The sequence below is a fragment of the Odontomachus brunneus genome, unplaced genomic scaffold (assembly GCF_010583005.1).
Source record: "Odontomachus brunneus isolate Ranch 3 - 2012 unplaced genomic scaffold, Obru_v1 Obru_scaffold_065, whole genome shotgun sequence".
Taxonomy (NCBI): domain Eukaryota; kingdom Metazoa; phylum Arthropoda; class Insecta; order Hymenoptera; family Formicidae; genus Odontomachus; species Odontomachus brunneus.
The window spans coordinates 1,096,696-1,121,264 of NW_022639515.1; the positions used below are offsets into that span (position 1 = coordinate 1,096,696).

The 24,569-nt window shown below is 37.3% G+C and overlaps 5 protein-coding genes across 12 annotated transcripts; 3 read left to right on the forward strand and 2 right to left on the reverse strand.

Moving 5' to 3' along the window:
- The first annotated feature begins 432 nt into the window (after positions 1–432).
- On the forward strand, positions 433–4,488 carry LOC116846498 (integrator complex subunit 4). Its single transcript, XM_032820421.1, has 7 exons — positions 433–641; positions 729–1,144; positions 1,260–1,586; positions 1,720–1,981; positions 2,159–2,621; positions 2,709–3,192; positions 3,351–4,488. Exons 1-7 carry the CDS (start codon positions 591–593, stop codon positions 4,087–4,089), a joined length of 2,742 nt encoding a protein of 913 aa, XP_032676312.1. The 5' UTR covers positions 433–590; the 3' UTR covers positions 4,090–4,488.
- On the reverse strand, positions 4,445–10,281 carry LOC116846497 (nuclear pore complex protein Nup214-like). Of its 3 annotated transcripts, XM_032820420.1 has the most exons (6): positions 9,913–10,281; positions 9,414–9,710; positions 6,329–9,304; positions 5,020–5,830; positions 4,705–4,882; positions 4,445–4,595 (listed from the first exon to the last, which is right to left on the reverse strand). In XM_032820420.1, exons 1-6 carry the CDS (start codon positions 9,943–9,945, stop codon positions 4,568–4,570), a joined length of 4,323 nt encoding a protein of 1,440 aa, XP_032676311.1. In that variant the 5' UTR covers positions 9,946–10,281; the 3' UTR covers positions 4,445–4,567. The 3 variants fall into 3 exon arrangements, with proteins under 3 accessions (XP_032676311.1, XP_032676309.1, XP_032676310.1); XM_032820418.1 differs by having other exon boundaries at positions 5,020–9,304; XM_032820419.1 differs by having other exon boundaries at positions 4,446–4,592; positions 5,020–9,304.
- A 58-nt stretch (positions 10,282–10,339) lies between these two features.
- LOC116846500 (UDP-N-acetylglucosamine transferase subunit ALG13 homolog) lies at positions 10,340–11,348 on the forward strand. The gene is made up of 2 exons (XM_032820423.1): positions 10,340–10,621; positions 10,745–11,348. Exons 1-2 carry the CDS (start codon positions 10,535–10,537, stop codon positions 11,159–11,161), a joined length of 504 nt encoding a protein of 167 aa, XP_032676314.1. The 5' UTR covers positions 10,340–10,534; the 3' UTR covers positions 11,162–11,348.
- Positions 11,222–14,547, reverse strand: LOC116846499 (succinate--CoA ligase [ADP/GDP-forming] subunit alpha, mitochondrial). The gene is made up of 7 exons (XM_032820422.1): positions 14,350–14,547; positions 13,259–13,494; positions 12,956–13,177; positions 12,611–12,715; positions 12,257–12,436; positions 11,955–12,089; positions 11,222–11,858 (listed from the first exon to the last, which is right to left on the reverse strand). The coding sequence occupies exons 1-7, from the start codon at positions 14,384–14,386 to the stop codon at positions 11,775–11,777; spliced, it is 999 nt and encodes a 332-aa protein (XP_032676313.1). The 5' UTR covers positions 14,387–14,547; the 3' UTR covers positions 11,222–11,774.
- A 3,735-nt stretch (positions 14,548–18,282) lies between these two features.
- LOC116846522 lies at positions 18,283–23,035 on the forward strand. Of its 6 annotated transcripts, none has more exons than XM_032820453.1 (13): positions 18,284–18,655; positions 19,047–19,234; positions 19,362–19,800; positions 19,884–20,017; positions 20,103–20,218; positions 20,340–20,482; positions 20,590–20,711; positions 20,845–20,968; positions 21,158–21,392; positions 21,468–21,644; positions 21,733–21,933; positions 22,006–22,088; positions 22,179–23,035. In XM_032820453.1, exons 2-13 carry the CDS (start codon positions 19,051–19,053, stop codon positions 22,306–22,308), a joined length of 2,088 nt encoding a protein of 695 aa, XP_032676344.1. In that variant the 5' UTR covers positions 18,284–18,655; positions 19,047–19,050; the 3' UTR covers positions 22,309–23,035. The 6 variants fall into 6 exon arrangements, with proteins under 6 accessions (XP_032676347.1, XP_032676344.1, XP_032676342.1 ...); XM_032820451.1 differs by having other exon boundaries at positions 18,284–18,582; positions 19,050–19,234; XM_032820450.1 differs by having other exon boundaries at positions 18,285–18,582.
- The last annotated feature ends 1,534 nt before the right edge of the window (positions 23,036–24,569 follow it).

The following is a 24,569-nucleotide window of genomic DNA, read 5'->3' on the forward strand; positions in this document are numbered from 1 at the left end:
TCTCTCTCTCTCTCTCTCTCTCTCTCTCTCTCTCTCTCAATATTGGGTGCTTTCCAATTGCTTAACACATCTTGGGGTGCGTTCAGATTCTTCATCCGGGTGCACTCTATTACTAGAAACACTATAGTACATGTTACATATACTATAACACTTCTAGTAATAGAATCCACCCGGGTGTGGAATCTGAACGCAGCCTTGAGAGGGTCAGGCGACAGTTTCCCGAAAAGTGGAGGGGATAATGTTGGTACCAAAGAAAATCTCTACACAATATAATTTAAAGATTCTGTTCTTTGTAACTGCACTGCTAAATTGGTGCAATAAATTGAAATGAGGCAAGTATACGTTTTCTCACTCTAACTTTTTGTATTAGTTCAGCAGTGTAGTTACAAAAAACAGATCTTTAAATTATATCGTGTAGTGATTTCTCTTGGTACCAACATTATCCCCTCCACTTTTCGGGAAAAGGTCGCCTAACCTGTTGAGATTTTTGTCATATAAATACTAAAATATCACGTTCTCTAGAATTCAATTGATTTGTAAGAAATATTATTATTGCTTAAATTTATAATGCAATAGGTTGTTTACTAAGAATGGCAGCCTTGATGAAGAAACGAGTATTAGCTGAATTTACTCAAAGTCAGGTAAAAGTTAAAATCATTATCGTATACATTCTAATTTATTTAAATTTATTAAATCATTATTTTTATCAACTGCAATACTGCTTTCAGGTTATTGAACCACCAACTAAACGGTTAAGGACTCTAAGGCTATCATCAACAACTAGTACAAAAAATGGTACAGAAAGCAGTTCGGCACTAGCTTATATAGAGTGCCTTGAGAAATGTAAGAGTGGAAATGATGCTTTGCAATTGCTTGTTCGTATCTCAGATGCTATAGCATACATAGCAGCTGAAGATGTTCCTATAGCTGTAAAAAAGCTAGCAGAAAGATTTGCTGTTGAAAATGAAGCTGCAGTTAGAGCAAAAATTTTTTGGGTATTTGCTGAATTAGGAGAAGTGACATCTGACATAGCAGAGAAAGCAAAAATTATTAATGAGACGATAGAACTTTTAAGAAATGAAGAATCACATAGAGTAAAAAGTCAGGGATTAGCAACACTTTTAAAACTAGGGGATTATCAGAGGTATGATTGTACCTTATATATTTTTTCTTTATTTATAAAATAATTCTTATTTTTAAGTTTTGATAAACATAGTCTCTTCTACTGATATAGTAATAATGGTATTTTGTACGCACAGAGCATTGGTGTTGAAAATTGCACAAGAACATTTGCCTGATACATGGCATGGTGTTCAAACACGATGTCTTTCTTTAATTGGACGTTATTTGACAGCAAGCGCTGTTGAAGATACCTTAACATTAATTGGTAATTATGCCCGTTCTCAAGATCCAAGAGTACGTGCACAAGCTTTTAAAACCATGGCAGAATTACATTCCAACAGAGGTTACAGATTACCTGCAAGTTTCTTTAGAGAAGCTTGTGCAGCTCTTCGTGATGATTATGAAATTGTACGCCGAGCTGTTTTAAAACTTATTTGGCTGTTAGGAAGAGAGTATCCGGAAAAGTCAGTGCAGTATAGATATAAATGATATATTTAAAAAATAAATAAATAATTTTTTTTTATTTAAAAGTAAATTTTAAAAGTTTTAAAAATATATATATAAATTTTTATTATATACTCTTCTTTTTGTTTATAGTATCATCAGCTTTGACGGAGAAGATATACGTATGGTAGACTGTGCTTTTTCACAAATTTGCAGTCTTATGGGTGACTTATCGCCACGTGTAAGAGCTTCGGCGATGTCTCTTTTAGGAACGATGAAAAGTGTATCACGTCGTTATATAGAACAAGCGTTAGACAAAAAACAGAAAGTAGTTGAGGCCGACAGACCCGAGGTTGAAGAGAAAAGTGGATCTTGTGGAGCATTTATTCATGGTTTAGAAGATGAATTTTTAGAAGTATAAGTTTATTCATCATAATATACTATTGTTTTAGAATTTCTATTGACTAATTCAATTGAATTGAGATTATCGTTATGTCTCAACAGTTTATGATAAAAAAATTCGTTATAGATGAATTTCATCGCATTTATTCTTTTATGTCGGATTATTTCCTGTAAATAAACTTTATTTTAGGTGAGAACAGCAGCAGTCAAAGCGCTCTGTACGCTGTCATTAGAGCAACCGAGTATAGCGAGGATATCATTAGATTTCATGGTAGACATGTTCAATGATGAAATCCAAGATGTTAGATTAAGAGCCATCGAGTCTTTAAGGAAAATGTCAATGAGCGTGACACTTCGAGAAGACCAGTTAGAAACAATCTTGGGTGCATTAGAAGATTTCTCAGGAGAAGTGAGAGAGGGATTGCACGCGATGCTGGCTGCTAGTCATCTCGCCACAACAAATTGTCTTTACATGTGCGTCAATCGTTTGCTAGATAATTTGTCTCGGTATCCTCAAGACCGTGAAAGCATCAGGAACTGTTTGGCGGCGTTAGGTGCATCACATCCGTACTTAACATTGCCCTTAGTACCGCAACTTCTTAATCGACATCCCTTCTTCGATACATCAGAGCCGGATGTGGATGAACCATCCTGTATCCTTTCAGTAACTTTGCAATATGCGAATGTAGTGCATCTTGATTTTTGAAATTATATTCGATTTCCTGAATTTTTTACAATAGATGCAAGCGTACTGGTATTAATATTCAACGCCGCGTTGCATTGTCCAAGTATGCACGCCTTATTTACAGAGCACGCATCCAAGCATTATCACTATTTGCGCGACACTATGCCGCATTTAGTTCCACGATTACGTCCAGCACTTACGAGTAGCGGAGGAGTCAAAACGAAAGATATGGATGTCGAAGAAAACAGGGATCAACGTGGCCGAGAATTTCTAGAAAAAATGGTAGCCGGAATCGAGAACGCTAGACCAGGTGGTAGAGTCCACACACAGCTTTTGGAAGCTGCAGCCATTGATCTTGATCGTTTGGCAGAGATGGATCATCACATGGAGGGTGCAGCACGTTTTACCGCCTTGTACATTCGATGCTTGTTATTATTGAAGTTCGTGCTGAAGGAATTCTCCGTCTCAACGACAATCTCTGCGAGTCCGGTACAAAGTACTAGCAATAATGTTTTCGTTCTTCTTCAACATGCACAGAAGTACGTATAATTACTTATACTCTTAATATCTATGACAGGAATGATGAAAAATGTGCATACACATATTTAACGCTAATAATACACATAAAAATGAGACAAATCAAAATAGTACAATCAAATAAAGTTACTAATACATAAAAATCGGTATTTTTTTCTAGATTACAACGCTTATTTAGCGGGTTAGGTGAGAACGAAGTTGTATTGGCTAACGACATGTGGTTGAAAGCACTGGCTATAGAATTAGTTAGAGTAACCAAGAGCGCAACCGGTAGCGCGCTACCATTGGCTCGTCATTTTTTGTCAGAAGCTGACGCATTGCCTCAGGATACATCGAGATTACCGCCTTTCTCTAGATCTTTAGTATTGCAGATACCGAATCTGGCGGATGTAAAGCCTGGTTCTTTGACGCGACTCTTGGTGCCGTTGCTTTTAGCACCAGTAGTGCAGGGAGAAGAACGACTACCGAAGCCATCGGCATCAACGCATTTTTGTCGAGCGGTCATCGAGGAACCAAGAGGGGACGCTGATGCTGCGCTGAAATTCACGGGTGGCCTCTTATTGGGCATCCCACTGAACGCCAAGATACTGAATCTACGTGATCCCGCCACTCTGCGGATCAAGCTAAGACACCCGGATCAACAAGTGCAGTTGTTATTGCCGCGGCAGTCGGACTTACGTTTACAACATGTCAATCAGAAGGACTACAGATTGAGAACAACAGTTCTTTTGTCGCATCAAGTATGGATGGAAGCTTGTAATGTGGAAATCTCTTTGGCATTGTTGGTACCAACATCTTCGGTTTGTACGCATCCGCCTCTGGATGATCCTTGTATAATTGATCTATGTAAGCCTACCAAAGTATCAATTGCACCAAAGGCCATTAAAAGAGGCATATGATTGTACTATAATCACTATATCATTGTAAGTTATTCACATATAAACTTTCTTTTCCTATCGATCAATTTGTATAAATTTTTATGAGGATTTAGTATTTTGTGTACTGCAATTGTGTATGCAATTCGTTCATAAAATGTATTATATTAATGTAAAGAATTTTGAAGATTCGTTTCTAAAGAAAACAGTAGAATACGTGAAGCAAAGTAAGAAAATATACATATAATATACAAAAAATAAGAAAATATATATTGCAATATTAATCGAGAGGTGAATTATTTTGATTTGGATGAAAATATTTTATTATAAAACCTAGTTCTATCTTAATCAAGTGTACAAGATGCAAGCGCAGATTTTGTCATAAAAAGTCATACTTCTCAATATAAAACAATGTGCACATGATTGTGACGTATCATTCTTGGCTTCTATTCGAATGATGTATGAGAGTTTTAAAGATAAACTTGCCGCAACCATGCCTTGTTCACCTCCAACTGGAGAACGAGCTGCTGCTGAAATAAGATGATAATTATTTATTATCATGTCTTTATTTCATGATAATAATTTATTAGTTTATTATCATGATAATAATTTTGGATTCATTAATAAAAATTTATATACGCAGTAAACGCTGGTTTCTCGGCTTCTGGACTCTTTTGAGCTAAACTGCCGAAGCTGAGACCACCCGATTGATTGGCTAAAGATTCAAATGTACTGCTGCCTGCTACGTCTCCAAATACTTTCGGCATGACATTCTCCATCGTAGAACCACCTTGCATGGGAGATGCAGCTCCAAATCCTGTTTATAACATATTTCTTTCTCATTATAGGTAACCAACATAATACGAAAAGGACTTTTCATACAGATATAAAGAAGCATGTACAACTAGGCACTGGGAATATTATAATTACAGTTATTTATTGAAGAAGTCTTACCCATGCCAGGAGTTTCAAACGTGGGAGGTGAGCCGAAGCCACTTCCAAAAACTGGTTTCGACGCGCCAAACATCGAAGGTGGCGATCCAAACATCGGTTTGGCGCCAAAAGCAGGAGTTTGTCCGAAAACAGGTTGACTACCTAGTACAGGTTGCTGCGCTCCCACCCCCATCGGGGATGTATTGGTCACAGGAGACTTAAAGACATTCGCGCCTGCAGGAGAAGCGCCTGCACCCGTTGGCGACGCGTTACTGGTTGCGCTACCAAACGGAGAAGCAGGTGCCGCATTCGTCGCACCGCCAAACATGCCGCCACCAGATTTCGGAGCATTGCTGTCGAAGAGGGGCACCGACGGAGTCGCGCCGAACACCGTTGAATTACCCCCGAACATATTCCCGCTGGTAGGAGTCAGCGGGGTCGATCCGAATATGGAATTCATGCCGCTACCGCCGCCGCCGAATATAGGAGTGTTAGAGGATGTGGCGGGCATGTTGAATACAGAGCCCGAGGTGTTGCTAAAGGGTGTCGATGCAGGGCTGATGATATTCTTCCCGAAGACATTCGCCGTCGACACAGGGGGTGTCTGAACGTTCGGAGTTCCAAACTGAGCGTTCGACGTTGGCGATGCTATCGGGCTTTTGCCGAATGCCGGCGTGATAGAGGCTACTGTCGCCGTCGTCGCCACCGTCGTTGTAGGGATACCGAAGGAGATCGGAGACTTGGCCGCCGAGGTATTGTTGGTAGTAATTCCAAAACTCGTAGCTGGCATACTGGTAGCGGACTCGCCAAAGACCGGCTTGCCCAAGGAGCTCTGGAAAGGAGACACATTGCTGGTCACAGTTGTCGCCGAAGAGTAGGTGGTAGCTCCTGTGGTGGATATGTTTGAGAATCCGCTGAATACCGACGCGGTCGATGCTGAAGTCGACGTGTCGAAAGTAGGTGCAATCGACGGGAAAGCGGCCGCACCGAAGATAGTGGTGGCGGGCGGTGTTGTCGACGGCTCTATGAGTGTAGCCATACTCTTCACCATGATTTGACTACCAAATATCGACGCAGTTGGCAACGAAGTTGAAACCTGAGCAGCTGCGGCGCCGAAAGTGGGTGATTTCACTTCGGGCGTCGCGACCGCTTGGATAGTGACTGAGTCAGACACTGGCGTCTCCATCAACTTCGAAGTAGCATTCGTGTTTGCGAGACTGATGGTAAGTCCACCGATAGTCACGTCGGACGGAGTAACGGTGGTTGTTACGAAAGGTTGCGTCGTAGCAGCGATTGAAGTAGCGAAGCTGATGGTTGCGATTGTATTTACCTTTCCATTAGTACCAACGCTCGGAAGACTTGTCTGCTGGAGGTTCAACGGACTCGATGATCCTAAGGACAGCGCCGCCAATTCTATCGGTGTTGCCTGCATCGTTGGCTGCATCGCAGATTGCATCACCGGCTGAATCGCAGATTGCATCGTCGGCTGTATCGCAGATTGCATCGTCGGCTGCATCAGCGACTGCGCCACTGTTACAGATGATTCTACAGCGGGAGTATGAGAAGGCTTCGAATAAGTAAAGGACATCATTGCGTCAAGCGGAGTGGCAGAGGATGATTTCGCAACGGACGGGACAACGCTAGGCGTGGCGAAACTAAACGTAGCAGCAGCGTCTGTTTTCACAGCTGATGCTACGGGCAACGACGGCAGGCTACGAGCGATTCCCTCAGTTTTCGTTAACGAGTATTCAGTCGATAGTACGTCCTTCAGCAGACTAGTCGAGAATAACGCGGATTCCGACGCTTTAGGAACGATGATATCGTTGCTCGACGACACCACGGATTCCTTGTTGTTTTTGGCAGTTGTGTCCATGGCAGGGGGTTTCGGGAAAAAGATATCTTGAGACTTAGGTGCAGGTGTGCTGAAAGTGATGGATGGGAAGTTGATATTGAGATCTTGCTTCGGCCTGACTTGGGCTATCGTGGGAATTGTCGGTATGATAAGCTTCTTCTCCGTCTGCTTGACGGAGATCGCAGCGGGGAAAGAGGTGGTCGTAGAAGCCGGCTTCTGCTGCGTTTTATTCTGCATAACAATGCCGTTCGTGTCGGACGTGCCGATCCTTGCGACGATACTGTTCAATGAAGCTAAAGGATTGCTTTGTGATTTGGCCTTCTCCACGATCTGCTTATTCACGATACTTGGTTTACTCATAATCAGTGGCTCGACCTTGGACTTAGTTTCAGGCGGCGTCGTGGAATTAACGGATGCTAGCGAAGATAATGTGGCCTTCAGACGATCTTGGACCGGTGACGGGTTTACCGGCTTGATAATCTTCGGGCTGGAATTGACGAGCAATGCCTTCAGTTTTGCCTGCTTCTCATGCGTGAAACTCAAAGTCTTCGAAGCGATACTTCGGCAATGGGCGTCTATCGCATCAGTCCTTCCTTGAATAGTCGACACTGACGTTCTTGGCAAACTTATGTGCAGGCTCGACATCGAACGGTTGAGATTGGATATATCTTTAACTGTGCCTGCTGGCGAGTGACTGAGAAACTTCCACCTCCGCGAAATTTGCTCCAGCTTCTCTTTCTCTTTCGCGATGATCTTGCTGTGAAGCAGGAGATTCTGATAGACGAATTCCAAGCTGGGTATCTTCATTTTCGTCATTTCCTGCGCCTTATGCTCCGACCATTCCAAATCCAAAATTTTGCTAACTTGATTGAGCTGCGTCTGCGCGTAATAGAACGTTCGCTGTAGATCCGCTATTTTGCTGTTCTCGCCACAGTTTCTGTTGTTCATATCTGTGCTGCTTGCATTCTTCGATTTGGTCTCTTCGATCCACGCGAATGACTGCAACAACAAAGTCTTCAAGTACGCTATATCGCTGGCTAAACTGCCGGTCGTTTCCTTCAATTCTTTCAGGAATTGTTCTACGATGGCAGATGTCTCTCCGAGCCGTTTCTTCTCCTTGTCTGTGCCGCATTCCCACACTTGCGGCTCTAACTTGCCTCGCCATTCTTTCTCGAACAACGCTACTTCCTGCAGATAAGCTCGCATCCGCACGCTATCGTCTATGGAAGATTTCTGTTCAGCCACTTGCGGCGAACTTACTTCATTGTCTCGCGCCGCTGGCTTAGTCTCAATCTTCGCAGATTCAGGCGCCGGCGTTTCCTTCGCTGCGAGCGGTTTGTTAATCGCGACCACAGGCGCGATAGCTTTTCCCTCTGATGGTCTCGACTGTTCCATTGGTTGTTCGGACGGTTGCTGAAAGAATCCCGCCGCTTTCAAAGAATCGCCGAATATGTTCGTTATCGGAGCGGCTTTCGCACGTTCTGGCACAAGCTCAGGTTGCTTTGGGCGTGGCGTGCTGGTCACCACAGTATTCATGTTGAACGACATCTCTGTGAGTGAAACAACAGGAGGCTGTGGTGGAGCAGTGACAATCTCCGTGGGAGGTGAATTGATGGCAGGACAGTTGGGTACTAAATTAACCATATGAAAACTGCACAATTTTCCGGATGTTCCAAGAATATGCAAAATCGGGACCGGATTCTGCAATATCGCGTCCGTGCCCCATGGTAATCTATTGGTTGGAGATCTGTCCACAGCCAGACCTATGGGAAAGATCTCTGTAGTTCTCATCAGAGGCAATTGAGCTCTGCCATTGTCCACTAACTGCCACAGATTCCAATTTGCGCCTCCATCGGTCGTGCCCAACACGGCTATTTCGCTGCTATTGCTGCTGCCTGCTATAATAAGCCCCCATTCTGGCACATACTCGAAATAATAACGATAAACGCTCTCCTCCCCGTCAGCGTCAGAAAATCCGTACGTGATATCTTCGTAGCATGTAAACGCGGCGTTTGCTTCTCCTTTTGGTGCATCGACGATGAGGACATTGATATGCCGCTCGTTGCTCAGATATGCCGCGCAGAACTGATAATTACTGATCCACAGGATACTGATTACCTCACCGATAGATGGCGAAGGACCCGCAATAGTCCTCGCAATTTTTAAATCTGGCTTTAATTGTACAATATCTCCATTCTTGCAACCTACAGCTAATTGCTTGCCCTTAGGGCTCCAGGCTGCACACAGAACCTGTACCTCGTTCGACATTTTTGACTTATCGAAGGATAATTTCGGTCCATGCTTATCCCTCGTCTCTTCTTTTAGTAGGAAATTGCCAAAAGTATAATCACTAATAACAGTGCAGAGCATCATAGGAAACGTAGGATTCCATCGTATATCTGTTATGTAATTGTTGTCCTTGCTTGATCCTATTTCAAATAACAGACAAGGACTCTAGAAAAAAATATGCCAATTAATAATAAAATATTCAATTTCAAAATTTTTACAATACTAAGTATTGAAATATTCTTAAGACTTTTGCAAAAATTGACTACATGCATACATTTCTAGCTAATGAGTAGGCAGCGTATATCAGTATTGAAGGCTTCTGTGCTATGGTTACAGCAACATATCTATAATCACAATTAATTGCAATTTTCGATATAGTGCCTGGCAATTGGAGTTCTATCTTCCATTCTGCACTGTTCTCTTCTGCTGGCTTCAATACAGTAATTTTGTCATTGTGTCCTATGTAAAGTAGTCCTCGTTTCTTGTCTGCCACGAGAAGGTTACAAGCATTAGGTATTTGTGACAATCCATCACATATTTGAGTTGTATTTGATTCTTTAAATAGAAATTCCTAAAAATATAATAACAATTAGAGAATGACTGTACTATAACTGTATCAAGGAGAAAATAAGTATACTATATAGTTTATTAGTTTCCTATACGTGTATCTTACTCTTCTATGAAATGTTTATAAAAAATTTTATTATGACACTGTGTGAACACGGTTATATACAGCTACTATAATTATTATAAGTGAAAATAACGCGCAATACCTGCACATATATTGGATCTGGTATCGCCTTCATTTTTATCTGTTTTACGATTTCTCCTTATAAATAATTAGTAACAGTAATAAATAAGATCGGCGTGTGTGCTTCACTATGTGAAGTACGTTCCAAAGTTTTAGCCGAGTGTTAACCGACACTAACTACAACTCTCATGATAGCACTTATAATGTTTTAAACTGTGTTACGAACTTAGTTCGCGGAGACATAAAATGCCAAGAGGAAGCAAAATGAATGCATCAAATTTCTCTGGCACAAGTTAACCCCTTACTAAAATAAAAACCGTCTGACCAGCCGTTGAGACGTAATATAACCTCCAATTGTCGGTAGCTCGCTAGCCTTGGGTTTTTATTAGTTCCAAAATCTCCGCTACGAGTCGCCACCATCTTTCTGCTGAAAAACTAAGATTATAGTACGACTCAATGACTGTACAGACAGAAAGTCTATTTTTAAGTAGTAAGAATGTACTATTGATCAGACAAAACATCGTCCATATGATGAATCAGCTTTCAAGTTGATGGTCATTTTTGCATCAAGTATTTGAGTGAAAAATATAATGGAAAGTGTAGAGTGATATACCTCATTTTTCATTAAAAAGAAATACATAGCAATGTTGGATAAGACAGTATTCGTTACGGTTGGAACGACAAAATTCGATGATCTTATAACTACAGTATTAAATCGTGCAGTTCTAGAGGTAGTACAACTTGAGCATTGTTTAATTTAATTTCTCTCTGTGTTATGTCGATTGATCAATATTTCATTGCGTTATGTATTTATCAGAGTGCATACCGTACTATAATTAACGTTGCAATTTTAGGCTCTGTCAGCATGTGATTACAGACGTCTGATTTTGCAAATTGGCAACAGCAGCATAAAACCGGATTGCACCGCACGCTGTGGTTTTCATAGCATAGAAAGCTTTAAATTAAGTCCATCCATTGGAAAATATATGCAATCAGCTGATCTTGTGATAAGCCATGCTGGTGCAGGCAGTGTACTGGAAGCCTTGGAAAATCACAAACACTTGATTGTAGTTATTAATGACCTCCTTATGGACAATCATCAAATAGAGTTGGCAGAACAGTTGTACAAGGATGAATATTTATATTATTGCACCTGTCAAGATCTATTGTGTACTCTACAAACAATGGACTTAACAAAGTTGAAGCCATTTATTAATGATAAAAGTGCAAATATTGCTGGTTTCATCAACAAGATAATGGGATTTAGGTGATGTTATTGGAGTAGCCTTATCTTCCAACGTAAATTAATTATAGTAATTTTATAAATCTGGTTGTGTGGGAACAAGCAGCAATATTTATATATTTCAATTTTTAACATGTTTTACAATCAGGATATATATATATTCCATAGAATTTCATGTTAATTATAATATATATGCTTGATTTACAATAATAGTACATTATGTGTTTGAATTACTGTTTAAAACTATAATACCATAGAAAAATTTATAACTTTGTCTTAACGACAGGTTAGTGGCAGTTGACATTTCTTTGGATAATTCATAAATTATCATTGGAAATCTGTCATTATTAACATAATAACTGATTCTGTGAAAGTATTGCAAATGATGTTTGTTTAAGATAAACCCAGTTCTTCAAAAAATATAAGCCATCTTCCACATATTAATTGTAATCTTCGATAATAGCATTGATTGATGTCTCATAAAAACAGTCAATATATTAGTGATTAAAATTTTCGTGTTTCAATGTGTTATGCTACTTCTGTTCTGTAAGTCATTTTGTTGCATGACTTATACTTTCAATTTATTTCATGAAGATACACAGACACGAAAGAGACTACACGGAATCGTGGCAACGTATGTTTCAATTAATCAAGCCCAGCCGTGTCATTACCTTCAGAAGCTCATTACCCATTTGCGCAGGACTCCTCGTTACTATCACACCAGCCTAATAACAAAATTTATTTAATGATGTTCGACTTTAAGAATTATGTCGCGCGCACAGTAACGTTAACGACACAGGATTACAAGTCATTTTACTCACTTTTTCGAGTGCGTTAATTTTATCTTGCGCGCCACCCTTCCCTCCGGAGATTATAGCACCAGCATGGCCCATTCTTCGACCAGGTGGTGCAGTTAGACCAGCAATAAATGACACTACAGGTTTAGCTTTTCCACCCTGCATAAAATATTAAATAAAAATATGCATATTAAATAAAAATATATATTTAAATAAAGGGATACTAATTGTATACTAGGCTTCAGGAAGAATGTAAGATAGGATTTATTAGACTAGGATGGGATAGGATAGGATTCGGGTACCAATAATTGAGAACAGCCACCAACAGAATTATTCTCGATGAGATATTCCGCTGCCAATTCTTCCGCACTACCACCGATCTCTCCTATCATAATTATGCCATCGCATTCTGGATCCGTAAGAAATATATCCAGACAGTCGATAAAATCAGTACCATTAAATGGGTCGCCACCAATGCCAACACATAACGTTTGCCCAAGTCCAGCCTTAAAGTGAAACAAAGTATTGCTATAGTATATTTAATATATTACAGCATGCGAACGCGCACATAATTAGGCCTGTTCTCTTTCAAAGAACTTCCTAAACTATTACACCAATGTACAGCAGTTCAGGCAGTCCTAAAAAAAAAAAGAACATACCTTTTGTTAAAGTAAACTTACAAGTGTTGTTTGATTCACAGCCTCGTAAGTTAAAGTTCCTGATCTTGAGACAATACCAATCTTTCCTTTTTGATGTATGTGACCAGGCATAATGCCAATTTTACACTAAAATATTAAATACAGAATATATATCGCTTATTTGCTGCAAAAATGACAAATCAAAATTTTAGCCTTTTAATTATTGCTATAAAAACAACGGTTTCCGTTTATATTTTTTATTGATTAGTTTTTTGAAAAAGCATAATTTTTTAGTTATATCATTGTTGCAGCAAATGAGCGATATCATGTACATCTCGATAAATTTGAAATAATTTGAAAATGATTAAAGTTTTTCATACTGCATACCTGTTCAGGTGCTATTATTCCAGGGCAATTTGGGCCAATTAAACGTGACTTATTCTGTTCAAGTAAACGCCTTTTCACTTTGACCATGTCATGCTGAGGTATACCTTCTGTAATACAAACAATTAATGGCATTTCAGCATCCACAGCTTCCATGATGGCTGCTGCTGCACCTGGAGGAGGAACATAAATGACTGTTGCAGTTGCTCCAGTTGCATCTTTTGCCTATAAAAAGTATTAAATATAAAAAATTAGATATTACACAATAGATAAATAAATAAGTAAACATTATAAAGGGACAATTACCTCCTTAACTGACTTAAATACTGGTTTTCCAAGATGCTCTGAGCCTGCCTTTTTAGGATTAACTCCACCTACTATTTTTGTACCATAATCCAGGGCTTGTTGACAATGAAAAGTTCCTTGTTTTCCAGTAAAACCTTGACATATTACTTTGGTATTTGCATCAATTTTTAAATTTTTCCTAGTTTCTGTGTAATTAAATCTCACTTGGGACCGCAATAAACTACTACAGTTTCTAACTGAAAAATTATAAATTATAAAGATAATATATCATAAGTATTAGAAATATATAACTAAGTATATATCATGACACTATTAAAATTTCAAACTGACTAGGATTTACTTAAGATATCAGTTTAACATATTCTAAAGCGCTATATGAAATGATATATAGATTAATATAAATATATAGAGACTAATGCAAGATAATACAGAAGTATATTTAAACATTTAAATATTAGTAACATTTAAAAAGACAGGCACACAAGAAATCAAAAGTATGTTTATTCCCTTATTTTATTATTAGTAGCAATATCAAATTTCAAGGTTTCTGGGTCAAAGTTCACTTGGTACAGATTATCCAACAAATGTAATCATGACATTTGTATGGAAAAATAAAATAAGCAGAAATTTTGTTTAAAATGTAAACAATGTAAAATCTGCATTATTGTGAGAAAGATCAGAAGAGAAAGAGGAAGATCAATGTATATGGAAATGATAGTGTCGATGATAGCAAAGGAATTATCGTTGCAGAGGGTCGCGTACTTTATAGGGGAGAACAAATCATTCAATTACTCAGCGTGCGATGTACGATAACGCTTGTATGATGCTACGTATCGTACTTAATTTATAAAACGCGCATTTTCCTATCTTATAAAAGCACGATTGCGTGACAATTATGTCCTTTCTTACATAATAAAATGTTATCATAAATGCGCGCTGTCAGTCTTATTTTTAGTCCGTCAAGCGGGCCGCGCATAGCGTAGCCGTAATGAAAAAATCACAGGACGGGCCGCCGTTCAAACGTACAAAAGTCGAAAGTGTATTTATGGATGGTGGAAGGCGTAAGCATGGCACATGCATCATATTCCCACCTGTAAATTTTGAAAATGCCCTGACAGCAACAGCCATCTTTTAGTTTATCCTTTTCGCTGAAGAAGCAATGTTGAAAGTTAAATTAACACGATATCACCATTAAAAGTACTAGTTACTGCGGTGTGACAAGAAGACCAGGTCCTGAACGGAACACAGACAGTCAGCAACACCAACAGTTATCATATGAACTGGCACGGTTGAGTCATGAACTTACGGAAAAGTAGAATCGACGATCTTTCTTCCTTCATTCAATACATGGCTTCCGGTAATTTAATGGCTTGGTTTACATCGTGCACTTGATACGCGTACTAAATAGTAAATTAGATAATCTTAATATCGATAATATATATAAACAAAGGTATATTAAGCTGGTATAATACTCATCAACGAAACGTATTGTATTGATAGAATTCGCTGTTGACATGCATTGTCGATATTAAGATTATCTAATAGAAAGTTATTATTTAGCACGCGTATCAAGTGCACAATGTAAACCATGCCAATATCTCAAAGCCATTTTTCACGAGAATCGACGATCTCGCCTCAATCATCTTAAAGGCTGGTTTATGATGGTCGTAACCCGTTAACTTATACTGGAACCGTAAAAAATTAACCAATCATAGTCGAATTATAGAAGAATAATCGACTGAGATTGGTAAATTTTTTACGGTTCCGGCATGAGTTAACGGATTATGGTCATCATAAACCAGCCTTTAGGGGCACCGCACACGATTGATATAACAGTAATGTAAAGGCCAAATCACACTAGCAATTGACGATTGACGATTGAAGATTAAATTTTGACGAATCAACGAGCTTCAACCTTGGCTTGCTTTGTTCCAATTGGTCAAGTTCCAATCTTCAATCGTCAATCATCAATCGCCAATCGCTGATTAAGGCCTACCTTAAAGGCCAAATCACATTAGCGATTGGCGCACGTGACTTTTGCCCACTAAATGGCAGCGCCAACATAAGTTAGAGTGAGAAAAAATATACTCATTTCACTCTATTTATTGCACTAGTGCAGCAGTGCAACAAAAAAGTATAGACCACGCACTTCTTACGCTCTATGCACAATGCCAGGCAACAGGCAATAGGAATAGGCATTAGCCAATAGGAACAGAGAATAGAAATAATTGACCAATCCGAATTCCTATTTCCTTTTCCTATTGCCTGTTGCCTGGCATAGAGCGTTACAGTTCACGTATTGGCGGCCGCCATTTTGTAGGCGCTTTGTCCAGTCTCTCTTGACGGGTCTCTACACGTTGATTGCGTCGGGCTATATTCAGAAATCCTACTCGATAAGTAGAGTTACTTTAACAAACCAATCATAATAAATAAATCTTAGTTCCTTTTGTCCTGATTGGCTAATTAAATGTTACTCTACTCACTGAGTAGCGTTTCTGAACGCAGCTCGGGTGTTTATATTAAATCGAGTAGAGTTAATTTCAAAAAATATTATAGGCACAACCATCTAGTAACTACATAGTTAATGACAATTTAATCCTGTCTCATGCCATGAGCAGTGCTGCGAGTTCACGAGATTTTATCCGCGGTAAGAAGTCTGCTGCGCATGCGCAAATGATACGATATCCAATAGTAGACTGCCACGTCACTGTACGCACCCGCAGAAGGCCTCCTGTCGAGGAGAAAATCTCGCGAACTCGCAGCACTGGCCATGAGTTGAGTTAGTGGTAACCAGCAGTAACATCGAGGATACTATACAAGGTAGGTATTTCGCAAAATTTTACGATTTATGTAAAACACAATGGCTGCGTTCGGGAGCGGTGCACTTGGACACGGTGCATTTAGACACAGCCAATCACAGCACCGTGTGATTAGAGACATTTGTAGGGTCCCTTAGAACAGCGACTTGTGATTGGACTGTGTCCAATTGCCCCGTGTCCAACTGATATACACCCCTGCGTTCAGCAGAGAAAGCTGCTTTGCAATTATGTAAAATTCGTGAATCTGATTGGTACATGCTCTTGGATTTAATCAAAATTAAGAGCATACTCCAATCATATTCATGAATTTTACAACAGTTGCAAAGCAGCTTTCTTTGCTAAACGCAACTAATATATTTTTATTAATCTATATAAAACTTATATTTACATAACATTACATGTAATGTTGACCTGGAATTCTTGACTTTAGCATTTTTCATCCTTAATTATAAAATAACGACTTAAATGTCGACTTATACATCTAACAAATATATAATAACGAATAAAAAATCGTGCGCACTAAAAAAAAGAATAAAAAAATTATGAAGCCTAATATTAAGCAGAAAATGATCGAACAACTACGAAAGTTTCCATTGTTACGTTCCATAAACTTATTGCTAGATATGCAGAATTCACACCGCGTCCGATGTTCGACATACGACGTCCGATATCCAATAGGAGAACAGCTTTCTATATAGAATTCAATTCTTCATTGAAAAGCTATTCTTTTATTGGATATCGGACGCAGTGTGAATCCTGCATAAGCATCTTATTTAAGGTTCGTCTACAATAGCTGCATTTAACATTGTAAATCGAAGATGTCGGATTGCTCTTTTACCTCGAAAATGCACAGAAGTAAGAAAGATACGTGATCTCGTATCTTTTTCATTTCTATGCATCTTCGAGATGAAAGAGTAATCCGACGTCTTTGATTTACAATGCCAAACGCAGCTATAAGAATAACCTGTAAGCTGTAAGACGCGAAATGAATTATTTTCATTCGCTTACGTTACAGCCATACTTTTACAGCCATTGCAGATGGGCCTTTAGAAAACTTCAAATACAGACTGGTCATGCTAAGGAATATGGCCAACAAAATGATGGCTGCAAATAAATAAGCTCATAAAAATGTGCGTTTATCTGTACTTTTTCGCTGTACTAGTGCAATAAGTTAGTGTGAAACGAGTATATTTTTTCTCAAACTTATATTGGTGCCGCCCACAGACTTCTATATATAAATTAGATTTCTAATATCCGTACTTAGCGAATGGTCAGAAAAATATTTGGCGACTATCTTTGAAAAGATCGTATCATATAAGAGTAGTAATGATACGCACTATAGCATATTGCTTCCTCCCATTCATACATTGGTTGCATTCAGCAGAGAAAGCTGCTTTGCAACTGTGTGAAATTCGTGAATCCGATTGGAGTATGCTCTTAATTTTGATTAAATCCAAGAGCATGTACCAATCAGATTCACGTATAACAGTTGCAAAGCAACTATTATAACTGTTGCATAGCAACTTTTTCTGCTAAACGTAACCATTGGCTGCGTTCAGAAAACAGCTGATCAGTGAGCGGTCAGTGATTATTGGTTCTTACTGTTAGATCCCTAACTTTAGACTAATTATGTTGATTAATAGAATGTTCGACTGGCTCTGGGTTAACCCACTCTGGGTTATTCAGCCTACGTTTATTGGTCGAACAAGTACTTATAAGCTTTATGATTGGCTAGTAGAGACTTATGACGTCATTAATTGCTCTCGGAGCGATTAACCCAGGGGCTGCATTCAGCAGACTCAACAGTTGCACAACAGTTGAGTAATTTGTCAATGTAATTGGTCTAGATTTAGGGATCTAATAGCAAGAACCAATAATCGTTGATTGCTCACTGAGCGCTTTTTCTACTGAATGCTCCCATTGATTGCGTTCCGACATCTGACATACGACGTATTGTAGAACGGGCCTAAGTCTATAGCTGCGTTCGAGAAGACACTATTTGGCGCTAAAAGGGTGTTCTGTCCTTGTTACTTACTGAAAGTTGAACAAGGACAGAAGACGCTTTTAACGCTAAATAGCGTCTTCCCGAACGCAGCTTGTATATGCATGTCATTGGATACGACGAGGGTGTCGGAAAGTTAGCATGCTGCGTTATCGATGCAGACCTCCTAAAAATGAACGTAGTTAATGAAAGGTACGGTTGATGGTATCGCAGTTGCCAAATGTGCATTGCCAAGGAGAGAGGGTCTACATAAATTCTTTTCGATTTCATTATCATTTCTTTTATTACTGACATAAGGATTTAATTATATCCACATTTTTCCATGGATTTCTCTCTCTCTCGGAATTTAATCAAATTCGTAGTGTCTCGGTTCCGAAGGTAATATCGGCGCGCATGGGAAGTATGATATAAGTGACAGCGGTGTCATAGAAAATAAATCTGATAAAAAATGACGTGGTGAAGATACGCTTATCGTTTGACGAGAGCGTCGAGGGAGTTACAAGGTAAATGTACTTTCGGAGCACGGGTTATTCCATCGCGGTATTGATCCAAGATTTTATCACGGAGAAGCATACAGTAAGATCTCAAGGATATGCCTAAAATGTCATTATCTTCGGCAGTATCATGCAAGGTTTTTCTACGTAATTTAATAGTATTCACGGGAACGCTACACGTAACACATAAACATTATCGTTAAGAACGGAAAATTTTCCAATATCGAGGCTAAGCCTTACTAAGGATTATCGTTATCGTGAATCTAAGATACACGAATCCAAAAGATCTATTTTAGTATCTTAAATTTTTAAATTTGTGTGGATATGTCTTAAAAGTATATTTCAATACAAAGAATAGAGATATATTTATAGTGGTCATTGTAATGCTTAGTGCTTTGACTTTAATGTTACACAATATTACGTTTATCAAGCTTATTTCTAATATGCTGTACTATTGTAATGTGACAAAAAAGTAGAATGGAGGAGAGTACAAGTCCAGAAAACGTTTGGCGTAAAGGCAAGCCCGAGGAGCAAAGTGAACTGTTTCATGGGGAATCTACAACTGCATCTGTAGATGCTAATTCTACATCATTAGCTGATATATTTGATACAGCATTTACTTCAACAGTTGATCCTTCTCCACAATCTCGATTTCCTCCAGGTATACATGAGAAATTTAATCTTTTATTATGTATAAAGAATACTTTATATGTTTCTTAATAAATTACTAATTTTTCATTGTTTTTATTTTGTTCTGAGATAAATTATATTCATTATTATACTTTCAGGTAATGAAATGGAGTATGAGCATTTATTTGCAGAAAGTGATATTGAAGAGTCAGATGTAACAGCTATAGGTCCTTATACAAATTCAGCTCATCCTACTGCTTCTGAGAATAATTTTGTTTATGGGAGTTATTTAACACAACCAGATACAACAAGTGATTCACAGGAATACTGGCAAACTGATCTTTTAAATTGCAACATGTGCCAAAATAGACCAGAAAGGAATTCTAAAAAAGAGCCTCAAGCTCAGCAATTAAACAACTCATGTGAGGAGAGGATGTGTGATAATTATAAAAGAAAGAAAGTTTTACATGAACGTGATGTGCCTGTAAAACATAAAACAAAAAAGAATGAAGAACAAAAATTATTAAGTGGTCAACAACCAGATAGTTTGAGTATAGCTGGACCATCTAGATTGTCTGATCACCCTATTTCAAACAAGTATTTATGTCATTTCTTAATATTTAAATAATTATTCTATTCTTTGCTACATACAAGTTGCAAATGTATTGTTTCATTTACAGCATAAGATCAATGGAAAACACAAGTGTTTTACAAAATTTAGGGGATGACAATGCCAGTGAGTCTGGTAGCTTGTATCATTCAGTTATGTCAAATATGATAACTCCTCAAGAGGTGCACTCGATACATACAACTCGTACGTTTTATAGTATTCATAATATATACTAATTGTAACTAACTATTGATTATCGAATAATCTATTAATTTTGTAACCTCAACAGAAAATGATGATACGCCTTCGGCACCAGATTTACAACTAGATTGGTCCTCCAGTAGTGATAGTGATGATGAAGATGACTCAGTTGAAGTGCTTGGAACTGTTAATCATAATGCTATGGTATGTATAAGTTTCAAAATATAAAAAATGTTATATATAGTAAAAAAGTTATCAACTAAATGGATTATATTCAATATGCATACAACATTTGTAGTTCATGAAATTCATTTTAACATTATAGAATTCACTAGAAGATGCAAATGGACATAGGCGCACAGTCACTGTAGTTGACTTGACTGTAGAATCTGACGAAGAACATACGCCGTCTGCGCCAACAAATCCAGTATCCAATCCATGGTCTGTCACATATGATCTTAATCATAGGTGAGCATTACATGTATTTTTCAGTGTAATTAGCATAATTTTTATGAAATTTTCATTATTTTTTTATTATTACTGTTTTATTGCATAATAAAATATTTTCCTTCTAGAAATAATACGCACTGTATGCATGGATCGCCAGATTACAGAAATCATGTATACCACAACAGACACACCTATCACAATCACAGAGTGTCTGTTTTACACCCATCTGTTTACGGATCTATAACAGGTATTGTTTATTAAGATATAGAAATTTGTCTACCAGCTATTCGATAAATATACAACTAAAAATACATTATTTTATATTATAATATATATTACACAAACAGAATAATAGAAAAACTGGAATTTTATTATAACAGATGCACCTACAAATATAACGAGACCACGCATGCATCCTGTACAGGAGAGATTGTGGATGAATCAACAACGTATGCAAGAAGTACATAGACGTAGGCTTTATCACAGATCTCCATCACATCATGTGTTAGTATCCTTGTTATTACATAAATCGCTATAATGGCCTTAACACATGAAATATCACTCTAAAGCTTCCAATAAGAAATGCATATTATACTCTGGAATTATGTAATGTGTTGAGGCTATTATGCGAATCTGTGCACATCGTACTTCATTTGATAAGAAAAGCTATGTCTACTTGTTGTATTTTGTTAGTAGTGCGGGACCATGCAACGCTCATGTACACTCGTCGACACAACATACTTGTGGAGGAGGAAACAACAGTCCCTCGAACGCACGATGTAACGGAACAGATAGTGCGGCGTACACAGAAAATTATCTCCCACCTCCCATCTTACCACCACCACAACAACCTACAGTCTATAGCCATCCTGAGGCTCGTGGGCCACCCAGTTTTGGATCACCATGGCCTGTGCTGCCTCGTAATTTCGTAATAATCATAATTTAATTCATGCGCAAATGAAGTCTCTACGTATCGTATTTTACAACTTTCATTTTGCATCAGGTACGGATAAATCCATTGAACGGCGTGGAAGAGATAGAACCAGCTCCATCGGTGATATCACCTCCGATGCCAGTACATCAACATGTACATCATCATATGTATTACGATCCGCATCAGCGGCCATCACAACGTCTACATCATGTTCACATCAGTTTACACGGTTTACATCCTCATTTGGTATGTTTTTTTTTATCACAAAATACAAGATTTTTTCATTCTCTAAGTATATGTTGTATTAATCTATCTTATTTTAATACACATATAGGAAAGATCTGGGTCACATGATATGATGCCAATATCGTCTTTGACGTTCCCAGATGTGGTATTGCAACAAGCAATTAGACAACAAGCTGCTCGATTGGATAATTACATGCGTATCGTTGATTTGCGACGTATGGCTCAGATAAGTTGTGGGGCTACACAGGAGTCCATTGAAAGCCACACATTCCCTCATAAGTATAAACGGGTAAATATAAGCGTCTTTATAACGATGACTGAATATCATTGCAATTACATAAATAACTGTATTTGTTCGTAGGTAAAAAAGGTCGAAAATGGGGATGATGCTACTGAGAAATGTACAATATGTTTATGTGAATTTGAAGATTGTGAAAATGTCAGGTAAGTGTTTTGCTATTGCTTTATATATTCTAACTTTCATATATCTCTAATGAACTATTATGAATTACAACATTGCATTTCTTTATCTAGGAGGCTTCCATGTATGCATTTATTTCATATTGATTGCGTTGATCAATGGCTATGCACCAATAAGCGTTGTCCTATATGTCGAGTGGATATCGAAACTTTTCTCCATAAGGAACTCACTACTTCGACATAGTTTAAGGTTTCTCATATCTGCCTCTTTTTAAAATGTAATCAGGTAACGTCTATATGATATCAAATATTTCAAGATGGTCCATCCAGGAGAAAATGCACTGGGTTACCACTACTATGGATTAATGGTGTAAAAATGTTATGGATAATCAAAATAAAATAATGAAGCATGAACTGAAACACAGTTCCTCAAGACAAAAATAATTGTCATCGTTCGATTTTACGGTAGATCTATAATGATGGTTTTATGCATATTGATAATAATCATTACAGAAGACTAAATCTGTTTATGATATATTAATAATTTGTTAATATTTCTAATTTTCACATTTGTTACATAACTACATAAGATGACAAAGCTGTAACACAAAGATATTTCAAAATCATTTTATATAATTTTGCCAGCATAATATAAAAATGCCATGGAATTATATTATGTATTATAAAATACATAATATAATAAAGAATATATAGTGTACAGTTTGGCAATCTCGAAATTATTTAATTCTATGTCGATATATAACGCTTCTGGGTATAAACATAAATTATATGCGTTCAGTGTACTTTAACTCTTTTATATATGAGAGTGTTAAAGTTTCTATTGTAAATATTTCATTAACACGTGTAAATTTTTGTAATGCTTATATTAAATTTGTGACTTTGACAAAATTCTAATATTACATATTGTATTAGATGCAAACAATACGAAAATTAGCTTTGCTTTGTCTTCACATGTTGACACATACCTATCATATTAAATCCTGATTAATCCTGAATAATATTACTATAAATCTGTATACGCACTGAAAAATTATTCCAAATTGCACATTGCTATCGATTGTTTTCTATATGAAAATGTCGTTTTCTATGTTTGTCTAAAATTATTTACAGTATTCATCTTATTTTTTTTAAGAGTATTGAAACTAAATTAGAATGCAGCATTGTCAATTGAAATAGTACCGAAAATGATATGACATAGAGTTATATTCACATGATAATTGTTCATATTGAATTTCTCCGCTCTACTATTACCGATGCTAAGCCAAAGACTTAGCTTAAGTTATAAGCGTAAACGAATATCTGAATCATAGAATGATTACGTAAGCGATATTAAATTACCTTTTTCCACTGTATCTACAACAACTACCAGAAAAGAATGATTATATTACCAGGCCTTATATATTGTCACATATTCTTGTATATACGTTTTGTCACATAATAGAATCAAAAAAATATTACTCTATATTAATCCGTGGTAAAGGGCAGGGAAAGAGAGAGAGAGAGAGGAAGAGAGAGCACCTTTACCACATTAGTACCTTCAGTATTCAAGTTAATACTGTGAATCGAATAATTTTATTTTGTTAATGTGCGCGATAGGAAAATATAATATATAATAGATAACAAACTACACACACGTACACACAAATAATACTATATATTAACAAGATTCCCCGTTGTTGATTTGATATTAAGAAGATGAATTGGAAAGGAAAATGTATTATCATTACAAATTTTTCCTGGAGTCTAACACAGTTTGTAAATTATATTTTTAAGTTGCAGATATTATGTTACAGATTTTGATCTGGATGTATAATAACGATCTCATACACAATTTTTATTATCATTGATGAATGATTGTCATCGAAAATATTTTATGCACACTGCCATATATAAAAACTATTCATCAGGATTAATTTATTGAGGAAGTGAGTGAAGTATCTTTAACAACTGTTTTATTTTATATAACAGTCTTTTAACAGTTGTTTAATATTGAGTATATCTCAATGATTTATCTATTAAAATCTCTAATCCAATTAAAACTCTAAGATCATATGTAATGCGTCCTATTCCAAGGATCGCAAACAAAAAAATATATTTGCCATATACAATCAAGTAGTTAGATATATAATTCGTCTGGGCTACAGCTCATTTTGCAAGAGAAGGGCAAGTGGTTATATACATATATGTACCTCTATATTAATTAATAATTACGAAATATATTGAAAAACAATAATTTTATATACTTTCATAAATAATAAGAATTTATACTGTACATAATAAAATAGAACGATAATACGAAATTGTATTGACTTACTGTTGCGACACTTAGAATAAACGTTATATAAAATACATGACACATAAAATATTATATTCTATCTTAATCCAAACCACTCAAAATCACTCAATCCTATGTTATCATGTACATGTCGTAATGTTTTGTAAGCGATTTAAATGATATAAAAGAAATGCTCGTTGACAAAACAT

Coding starts and splice junctions, on each gene's coding strand:
- LOC116846499 (XM_032820422.1), bottom strand. CDS start 14,386: ATGGCTGTTGCTGTCAGGGCATTTTCAAAATTTACAG. Junction 13,178..13,258: donor TATTTAAGTCAGTTAAGGAG/GTAATTGTCCCT, acceptor TACTTTTTATAG/GCAAAAGATGCAACTGGAGC. Junction 12,716..12,955: donor GAATAATAGCACCTGAACAG/GTATGCAGTATG, acceptor TTAATATTTTAG/TGTAAAATTGGCATTATGCC.
- LOC116846497 (XM_032820418.1), bottom strand. CDS start 9,945: ATGAAGGCGATACCAGATCCAATATATGTGCAG. Junction 9,711..9,912: donor CAGATCCAATATATGTGCAG/GTATTGCGCGTT, acceptor TTATATTTTTAG/GAATTTCTATTTAAAGAATC. Junction 4,596..4,704: donor GAGAAACCAGCGTTTACTGC/GTATATAAATTT, acceptor ATCTTATTTCAG/CAGCAGCTCGTTCTCCAGTT.
- LOC116846522 (XM_032820453.1), top strand. CDS start 19,051: ATGGAGGAGAGTACAAGTCCAGAAAACGTTTGGCGTAAAGGCAAGCCC. Junction 19,801..19,883: donor GATCACCCTATTTCAAACAA/GTATTTATGTCA, acceptor TTTCATTTACAG/CATAAGATCAATGGAAAACA. Junction 20,219..20,339: donor CTGTTAATCATAATGCTATG/GTATGTATAAGT, acceptor TTAACATTATAG/AATTCACTAGAAGATGCAAA.
- LOC116846500 (XM_032820423.1), top strand. CDS start 10,535: ATGTTGGATAAGACAGTATTCGTTACGGTTGGAACGACAAAATTCGAT. Junction 10,622..10,744: donor TAAATCGTGCAGTTCTAGAG/GTAGTACAACTT, acceptor TTGCAATTTTAG/GCTCTGTCAGCATGTGATTA.
- LOC116846498 (XM_032820421.1), top strand. CDS start 591: ATGGCAGCCTTGATGAAGAAACGAGTATTAGCTGAATTTACTCAAAGT. Junction 1,145..1,259: donor AAACTAGGGGATTATCAGAG/GTATGATTGTAC, acceptor TTGTACGCACAG/AGCATTGGTGTTGAAAATTG. Junction 1,982..2,158: donor TAGAAGATGAATTTTTAGAA/GTATAAGTTTAT, acceptor ACTTTATTTTAG/GTGAGAACAGCAGCAGTCAA.